Here is a 9,728-nt window from a genome sequence, read left to right as displayed (position 1 = left end):
TAAAAAAAAATCAATTAAATAAATTAATTAATTAAAACCAAGTTATAACATAAAACCTTTATGAAACTAAAATAACCTCACAAAAAATAAATTATAAAAAATATTATGAAGTTCAATCATTAATAAAAAAATAAAAATATTATTCGATTGAAGGATATAATAAAATCCATTTCTCATTTAGTATTTTGTTAATTAATCAAAAGAAGGCAGTTTCATTTTAAAAAAGCTAGCTGAGTTTTCTATGAATTAACATTCATAAACAGTAAATTAAGTTACAATTTAAGGTCAAAGAGACTAAATTGTTATTATATCGCTAAAAACACAGGACTAAATTATTATTTTACACCAAGTAAAACCAACACCACTTTAGCTCTAGCATCTTCAGTCCTAACAGCAGAGCACCACCCAAAATTTCCTGGAACCTGCCAAAATACTCGCTGAGCTACAACAAAGCATTCACCACCATCCCTCAACCTCGAAACATCAAAACTTGGCTGCATATAAGGATTTCACCTATTGATTTTTAACCAAATACGTTCTTTAGAAGGCCACTAGTTTATAGCATTTGCACAGTTTGCTGAAATATCTACCGCAACTAGCTGTCAAGAACTTGTAAAATGATACACGGTTTATAAAATTCCTTGACAAAAATGTCCCTCACTCTTCCTAGGATAAATAATTGGTAAATGTACAGGCAGGTATTCTACTTTCTACAGAAAACACCTTCAATCTAAATTCTGCCGTGCCCTCCATTGATTTAACTTCACAAAATCTGTGACAAAACTGTAAATCTACCTCTTTTGATTGGACTGGGGAAGCAATGAATGTTCGCATGATTTACTCCAACAGCCCAGCCACAAAAAAAAGTAACTATTGGAAACGTTTTCTTTCTCCCCTTCCCCTCTTTAACTAGTGAGTGAGATGGTAATTGAGTTTAAATCAGTTGCTTACAGGCCGACGTTTTCTATCCTCCATAGGCATTCTTTTCGCAGAGGGGAGTCTGTAAATATTGCTTTGATGAAATCTTTTACCTGCAAAAGTGAAGGACTTCTAAGCACAGATGAACATATAACACATACCACCAGTAAAATACAGTTAGGAAGTACAACTAGTGGAACACTTTTTCCTTGCTCTACTAGGAATGAAGCTGGAAGCAGAATAGGAAGAAAATCAGAACTCTGGTTGTATAATTGAGTTCTTAGATAACAAAGAACATTTTTTTTTTTTTTTTTTTGGGGGGGGGGGGGGGGGGGGGGGGGGCGCTAATGATGTGTCTAGAGTCCTTTCACCATACATCATACCAAGGACAAAAATTCCCCTCGCCTCACTAGCATTGGGCAAGTTAGTGGGACAAGATTGATGGCTGGGGGTTACAGATAAGGTATCTGACTCATTGGCTTCTTGCTAGTGAGCAGAGTAGAGTCAAACTCAAACTGCTATGGAACACGGGTGACGCTAATGAAAGTAGGAGGAACCACTAGATACAACTTTTGGTATTACAAGAAAATTTCACCATGGCAAGAGCATCTGGTAAAACTAAAATGTAACTAACTTCGTTTTCCATCAAATCACAGCAAAACCTATAGATGAGATGTATGCCTAAATAGAATTCATTCATATCAAATTGGAGACAACAAAGTATTGAATTCAAGACTCATAAAAATAATTCCAACTCTTATAGATGGAAACATGGAAAAAGTAGGGTCATTGCCGAATGTGCAACCCAGCTATTTAATGCAAGAGATAGAGAGTTTGCCACAAAGACATACCAAGAGAAGAGAAGGCAAAAAAATAGTAATTGCTTTTTCTCAGATATGCATATATACCTCTAGCATCGTAAACCCAATGCTGATGAGTTCCCCACTTTCCCAAGCTGTTGTAATGGATTTTAAAGGCATGTCCAGAAGTTCTGAAAATTACAAAGAAAACTACAGATAAGAACAAGCATTGGTTGCAAGACAGCCATTTGCCATCCACCAGTTTCAAGAGATAACTTGATTGACAGACTGAAAACTTGCCTGCAACTTTACGGATTTTACGTAATGATGGTATTAGATCATCTACAAGACTTGTATGATACTCTTCTGGCCTCTCCTTTTGAATGACAGTACTCAGAGATTCCATTAAAGATGATATGCTTTCCAGCATCAAATGGATCAGTCTTTGAAGCTGGGAACATATGAACAGATTAGATGTCTAGTAAACAAATAAGTAGACACAAATTGAAAATTCATAGTAAATGAACGTACCTGTAATGTTTCCTCAGCTGCCATATCATCTAGGAGGAGTATGTCTTTCGTGACTCTAGCAAAAACCGACTCTAGAACCATACACAAGCTTTTCTTGTAAGTAGATGGCAGCAAGAGTGGCTCCCAGATAATATGTACTTTTTCAAGAATAAAAACAACCTGATCATGAAACATTTTAGCTCTAGTCATACAGTTACAAGAAAGACAATAACAAAAGAAAAGAAAAAAAGTGCAGTAATAAAATATATGAACCTGATCTATGCTAAATTTTGCTGATTCAAATTGCTGAACCTGATGAGTGTTCTGAAAACCATCAGCACCATCTATGGCCTAATAAAACAGTTCATGAGTTGAGAGAACAGATAGTTCAAAATGTCAAGGTGAAAAAAATTCTGGCATTGTCAGTAGTATTTCAGTCACTAAACCTCTTTCAAATTAGAAATAACGAGCTGAATTTGTCTCTGCAGTATCTCCTCTGCCATTACTTGAAATCGAGGAGCTAAATCAACAAAAACAGCATGTTCCTTGATGGAAATCGGAAAGTCTGATCGATACTGAAACATCATTTGAACATATGCAAACAGTTATTTTTCTATTCCACTTAAAAATCAGTTTACACAAAATTCGTTATTAATAAATCTCCTTGCTGAAACAATAGAGGTGGATGTCATATAAAGAGTCCAGGAGAAGAAAATGAAAAGCAGACTGCTGCAGAATTATGGATTCCTAATTTCTAGATTACAGCATTACACATGAGAAAGAGAGAGAAGAAGAAAGAAAAACTAGCATTAATACGAACAGATTAGCAGAATTATAGTACATCGATACCTCAAATGCCAGTCCAAGTATCTCTTGAGATAGATAGAAACAGTCATTGTGCATGAGAACAGCAACCTGGTTGACTCCATCAAGCTGCCTTTCTAGCTTCATAAGTTAAATTGAACGTTACTAACATAATCGCTGACATGGACAGGCCATGAAACACCCATATATTTTGTTTTTAGCTATCATAACGATTGCAGAATAAAGAAAAAGTACCAGCAAGGAGTGTAAAAATGAAACATACTACAAGAATAATCCATCTCAAAAGAAAAACCAAAAATAGGCTTCTCAATAAATTTAGGAAATTGAGCACACCAAAGCCATTGCAAGGAGTGTAAAAACAAAGCTCAAATGACATTATTATTTAAAAAATCAAAGCAGCTTTGTTGACAGTAGCTGATTATAATTAGCCTTAAATCAAAGAGGAAGAAAAACCTCCACATAATGAAAGCATAGAAAAAATAATTCCCTAACAAGTTTTAACCCATGCTTTTACCAAATGTAAGTTGCAGTGGTTTTTATACACAAATAGCTACACATATATAAGTTTTGCAGTTAAATCTTTGAGTCAAGAGACTGCCTTCCATGCACTAACCTTGACAGGAACAACAGCCTCATAGAGAAGGATAGCATCCCTGGCAGCATGATAGAACTCCAATGCAACTCTGGGAGAAGACAAGCAAATGTCCTGCACCAAATGGCTATTAATCATGAGCATAGTGAGTGCGCTTTAGGTGTGAATTTAGAAGCCATACAGCTTAGACTTTTCAACACTCCAACAAGAAAAACATGCAAATGCTTGAAAGAACTCAGGACATCTAAATTATCATGTGTGTATGAGTTTAAGTTTTTGTATCTTTAGACCAGTTACCTTAAGTGTCTGATGTACAAGATCCATCAGTTGAGTAGCTGCTTTGGACACCAAACACCTCTCGGACAGAAAAAGCAAGTCAACAACATGTTCATAATAATTTACAGCTGTCCCACTATTCTTCATTGGATGACCTTTTCTTGTATATTCCTGCAGAAATATTCATTATTCATGGTTTAAAACATATCATAGCATCTAGAGACATGCATTTCAATCTTAGAAGCTCACTTGAGGAATAGTGAAGTCACACTGTAGAAGCAAATTTCTAGCCTTTGCCAAGATTTCGATCTTCTTCCTAGAAGCAAAGTGAAGCTCGACATTTTCAGCAAAGTTGCTCAACTTTTGGTCTGTGCTATCAGATGCTGAAATAAATGCCATCTCCTTCAAAGCAGTTTCAAACTCATATGTGTCTTTGATGATCTTCTGAAAGCCAGCAAGTTTAGAAGCATCTTCAGGGACAGCCTGGAACAAGAACTCACACTCAATTTCATCCATGGGGCTTCTGCCAAAGATAATTGCATAAATATAAAATATATATATTGTGAGAAAATATTGCCATTCAGTATGTCACCGATGCGATCAACCATGAACTTTGGTGGATCATTAGGAATTCAGTGGATCACAATGGATTCATGAATAGATGTGATAAAATATATTTTCCAGTTGATAAACAATCTGATTGATCATCTGATATGATGCTATCGAGGACCAAGTTAATGTCTTATATGTTACCAATTAAATTCTACCACCAAAATACTTAAAATCAGCTCTATTTTTATTTTTTGTTATACTAATCAATCAAACCTGCCCTTCACCCTTCAAAATACCTTTTGTTTTCAATTAAATTGAAAAGAATGAAATACTTTATTGCAGAATAGTAAAATCTAAAGCAAAGATTTTGCAATTGTATGGGAATAAAACTTGATAATAAAAGCTTTTAACGGATACTTGATTTACATTAAGTAGATATTTGTAAGTTAAAGTGGATAATGAATCAATAGAATAAAAATACCGGGTTCATGAAATTGTGGAATGTAAAATTGCAAAAACAGGTGATTGACATTAAAAATATGATTTTCAAAATAAGTAAGTTAAGAAAAATTATGAAGTATGCGAATGCATAATCATTTGTTTGACAATTACCATTAGACTTTTAAATTTGAATATTATTTCAAGTCAATTAAGTGATCATATATATGATACTGATTTTTAATTTTTAGAACATGTAGACCTGTTTACTTAAAGAATTTTTCATAAAAGCAATAATTGAAACAAATTATATACCAATTATGATAAGTCATATTACAAAAATTAAAAGTCAATGTGTTATCTTTTTAAGCTTACATATTTTTTATCTTGGTTTTATTATATGTTTCATTCTTATCTATTTAGGTTTTTAATTTTTCCCCATTTGTTATTTTTTCCATGACTTCTTCAAAAATCTAGAGCATATTCCAAAGTCAAGGTCTAAATGAGAAGTGACTGACTAATGGTATTGACATACTTGAAGTATAGGGGTTATAAGACATATTTTCAATGGACGACTGCATGTTACAAGAGACAAAGTACACAGAACTCAAGCTCATTAGCCTCTCTTATTGAACTCTTTGCATATAAAGAAAATAAAAGGCAGCATCATTTTGGACATGATCGAACATCTACTTTAAGGAGACATGCACCAGATGAATCCCCTATAATGTCTCATTCCATATCTCTACCACAAATATGAGGTAGATTTTCTTAAAGCATGTCTCTCATCCATACACTTCAGCGTTTGGGTGTCTCCAGTAAATCCATAAAACCCACACTACCAATACAGTATGGAAAACTTAAATTCATATGCCAATTTCAAACTTCATATAACCAAGTCAATGATTCACACGCCTCCATCATGTCCAAAATTTAGTACAACTCTGTCTGTCTGTTTTTTTTTAAAAAAAAATATTTGATACGTCAGTACATTCAAGATTGTTACAAGTGTCCCCCATCTCACATTCATTACGGTCATAGGTACAATGGTTTGTCCAGCTAGTGTTAAAGTAGTCCCAGAATGGGACGCAACTTTATTTGAAATTGGTTGAGAATAACTACACAATTCATAGTCTAAACAAGCAGGCATCATAATCTTGGATAAAATTTACAAACAAAAATAAGACAGGTTCTAAAAAGTACAAATGTTGTCCATTAATAAATGAATGTGTACTCAAACATTTGGAAACAGTATGATCAATATCAATACATCTATCTAAAGATTCAATGGGAAAAATAATAAACATAAATACCAGCATTAATGAATTATCAAGAAAAGTGAACAAAATACAGAACAGAAAAAACATTGTAGCTAAAGTACAAAGATTTCAGAAAAACAAACCTTGGAGAGAAAGTTAGAAATAACAAGTTCTGATATCCTTGGCCATGTCAACCTTCCAAAGCATCGAATCCAAGAAGGATTCTCAAAACATATGCACTTGCAAACAAAGTTTATAACCTGAATAATCCTTGAATAGATGATCTCACCATCCACATCGACCTTCGATATTGGAGAAAAAGGAAATGTCAAAGCAATGATAAGCACACTCCAGTAAGAACATAAATAAGGAAGAGACCTCATTGGATTGATCTATTGACAAACACATTTACTCCATCTGTAAGACTGTTAATGCTGTTTTTGGATGGAAAGTATGAAGTTACATATTCTCAAAACAATGCCCTATCAAAATGATAAAGCAAACACTATTGGTAGGGTTTCAGCAATCTGCATAACATTCATTGCCATTAACCTCCCACTGTAATAGAAACCAGTGCAATATAAGCGAAAATTTTAGAAAATGTTATTAAACCATATTTACCATTGGATTGCTTGTTGATAGTATTTTCAATATTGCCTCAGTCATTTCTTTGGAGACGTCTTTCAGATCTTCCATGGATGAAATGGATGATCCTTTCTTTACAACAGGAATGATGACATGCTTGATCATTTGGTCAGCCACTTTAGCAAACCCATAGTCTAATATACCAATCACCTACAATAATCCATCATAAGTAAGTGAATTTGACAATTGAAGCTTCCAATTGCACAGAGAACCATTTGTATCAACATAAAGCACATCCACAAACAGGGGTGATTAACTAGGGGTTCCCTTTGGGTTTTTTTTTCTTCTACTGGTAAAAATCCAGTGAAAGGAAGAGTGTCAAATAAATGTTAATGTGAAAGGTGATTTGAGTTTTTCTATAGCAAGTAATAGTTCTTAATGCACATTAAGAAAAAGTAGTGTTTCTTTTACAGAACTAAGGCATGCAATTGCACCCCTTCAACACAAAGCCACAGAGATATTTTACCAAGGCCAAAATACTACAAATAAATATCAATCAAGCTTCAAAAACAGGCAGTGCAATAGAGGCTTAGACAACATAATTTTTCCATACATTAAATTGAAATAAACGGGTCATAGAATTCATGAAATGCTTCGATGTTATCACTAACACCTCAACTTCAGGCGTGATTAAATTATAAACACATCATGTTTGAAAACTACTTTTGCATTTACACAAACAAAAATGAAGAGATGATGGGTGCACTCACTTCCATTGAATCCAAAACACTGTGGAGATCCACAACCCCAGCAATGCCATCAACACTCAACCGATACTTGACTCGAACAATACTAGAATCTGGCTCGAACTGCACTGCATTTTCCACGAATTTCACAAGCATCTCTTGAATCTACAAACCCAAATCCAATTCCTCTAAAAAACAATGATACACTCAATAAAAATCACAAATATATCAATCACAATCCACTAAGAAAATAAATATCATCACTTCACTTAAACTAACAGAACTATCTTACTCAAATGAAGCTTTTGTTAACTCCTAAGAAAACAATTCTGCGCTTCTATATATCCAGCAAGACTTTCGTCATTTTCCTTTTTTTTTTCTCAGCAACCAAACAGAGCTTAGCTATCTCTCCAAAAATAAATAAATCGAAGAAAGAAAACCATTACCTCCTCGAAGCAATCGAGCCACTCCTTCCTCAACAAACCATACACAACAGGCTCTCTCTCCTCCTCATCACCAATCCTCAATACCTTCTTCAAATCCCTAATATCAACAGCCGCAAGTCTCAGCCGTCCATTCTTCACTCCCTCTTTTATCCCTCCCAACCTCTCACTAATTCCCACAATTATCCTCACCAAATCCAATATTTCCCTCTTTTCCCTCGCCTCCTTCATCTTCCCACTCAACTCCTCAACAATCTCCCTAATCTCGCCATCAATCGGAGAATCGGAAACCAGAGCTAGAAGATCTAATAGGCACTGGTTAATCTGGTCGGTTCGAGAAACGGCGTCGTTGCAGAGGGAGAAGAGAGAGGAGAAGTCGCTGTGGTGAGCGAGGATGTAGGATTTGACTTTCGATTTGATTTGGAGAGAGTGAGATTCGAGACGGGTTATGAGCAGGCGGAGATCGGGTGCGGAGAGGGGTGCGGTTGGGTCCCTGAGATCACTCGTTGAGAGAAGGTCTCGAACGTTGATTGCGTCGAAGAGAGCGTCCATCTTGAAACGATCAGAGGATTTTGTTTTTGTGACTGAAGGAAAGGAAAGTTGATGGCGGGGGAGAACGGAGGAGAGGAACAACGTTCGCTAGTCTGGTAGCTGTCGCGACGTGACATGAACGGTTATGGGCTTTGAGATTTCTATTAATGAGCAAGAAAGGAGGCCCGCGTGAACCCGCGGGCTAATGGCATGTGCGTTTTTATAAGTTTATGAAAATAATTATAAAAAAATAAAAAAAAATTATATGTAGAAAAATTATTGCAATCCACAATTTTTTTTAAAAAAACTATAAAAATAAATTTTCAATCAACTTAATATTGAAAATGTAAAATCAACAAAGATAATTTTAAAAAAAATCATAAAAAAAACGAAAGGAAAAAAAACCATACAGGGAAACACTGTAACAATCTATAGTGCTTCATGAGAAAATCTACAGTTGTAATTCTCAATCAGCTCAATATTAAAAATAATAAAATTAACAAAGATAATTTTAAAAAAAATCATAACAAAAAAAAAATTATATGGGGAAACACTATAGTAATCCACGGTGTTTTAAAGAAAAAAACTACGAAGCTAAATTCTCAATCAGCTTAATATGAAAAAAAATAAAATCTACCAAGACAATTCTAGAAAAAAAACAAAAAAAATCATAAAAAAAAATCATGTGAGGAAACATTGTAGTAATCCACAATGTTATAAAGAAAAAAACTACAAAGCCAAATTCTCAACCAGTTCAATATTAAAAAAATAAAATCGACAAAAACAATTCTAAAAAAAAAAAAAGAAGAAGCCAATTTTGGGAAAAAAAAAAAGCAAAAACAAAATGAAAAAAAGAGGAAAAAACATGCAGGGAAAGTTAAAGCTAAATTCTCAACCAGATCAATATTAAAAAAAACATTTGACAAAGATAATTTTGACAAAAAACATGTGGGGAAACTGATACGATCAAAAGATTGATATCTTCTCCCAAGTGCAGGAGTGTCGAAGTAATAAATAATTTGGCAAGACCGGGGTCGAACCACATGGAGGTTAAGTATATAAATTATAGACAATAACAACAACAACAACAACAACAACAACAACAACAAGAAGAAGTTAAAGAGAGCTTTGAGATGTGATATTGATGTAAGGATTAAACAAGGATAAAATAATTGTCAAGGTTAGAGGATCCACTAATGATATTTCAAACAAGTATAATATAAACTCTTTTTATTACTCAACTGGAAACCACA

The 9,728-nt window shown here is 34.2% G+C and overlaps 1 protein-coding gene across 1 annotated transcript; it reads right to left on the bottom strand.

Moving 5' to 3' along the window:
- Positions 1 to 210: 210 nt before the first annotated feature.
- Positions 211 to 8,658, bottom strand: LOC7489873 (centromere/kinetochore protein zw10 homolog). Its single transcript, XM_024595773.2, has 15 exons — positions 7,948 to 8,658; positions 7,526 to 7,666; positions 6,792 to 6,965; positions 6,314 to 6,472; positions 4,171 to 4,404; positions 3,943 to 4,092; positions 3,667 to 3,759; positions 3,078 to 3,173; positions 2,675 to 2,803; positions 2,502 to 2,579; positions 2,250 to 2,408; positions 2,019 to 2,169; positions 1,827 to 1,909; positions 952 to 1,031; positions 211 to 513 (listed from the first exon to the last, which is right to left on the bottom strand). Exons 1-15 carry the CDS (start codon positions 8,494 to 8,496, stop codon positions 510 to 512), a joined length of 2,280 nt encoding a protein of 759 aa, XP_024451541.1. The 5' UTR covers positions 8,497 to 8,658; the 3' UTR covers positions 211 to 509.
- Between the last annotated feature and the right edge of the window lie 1,070 nt (positions 8,659 to 9,728).

This window comes from Populus trichocarpa, chromosome 2 (genome assembly GCF_000002775.5).
Source record: "Populus trichocarpa isolate Nisqually-1 chromosome 2, P.trichocarpa_v4.1, whole genome shotgun sequence".
NCBI classification, from domain to species: domain Eukaryota; kingdom Viridiplantae; phylum Streptophyta; class Magnoliopsida; order Malpighiales; family Salicaceae; genus Populus; species Populus trichocarpa.
This window is presented reverse-complemented; position numbering and strand designations above follow the sequence as displayed.

Bases quoted from the DNA above. Each gene is read 5' to 3' on its own strand.
- LOC7489873 (XM_024595773.2), bottom strand. From the start codon at position 8,496: ATGGACGCTCTCTTCGACGCAATCAACGTTCGAGACCTTCTCTCAACG. The intron at 1,910-2,018 runs GCAAGTTTTCAG...TGTAATTTTCAG, and splicing joins TAAAATCCGTAAAGTTGCAG to AACTTCTGGACATGCCTTTA. The intron at 1,032-1,826 runs GTATATATGCAT...TCACTTTTGCAG, and splicing joins TTGGGTTTACGATGCTAGAG to GTAAAAGATTTCATCAAAGC.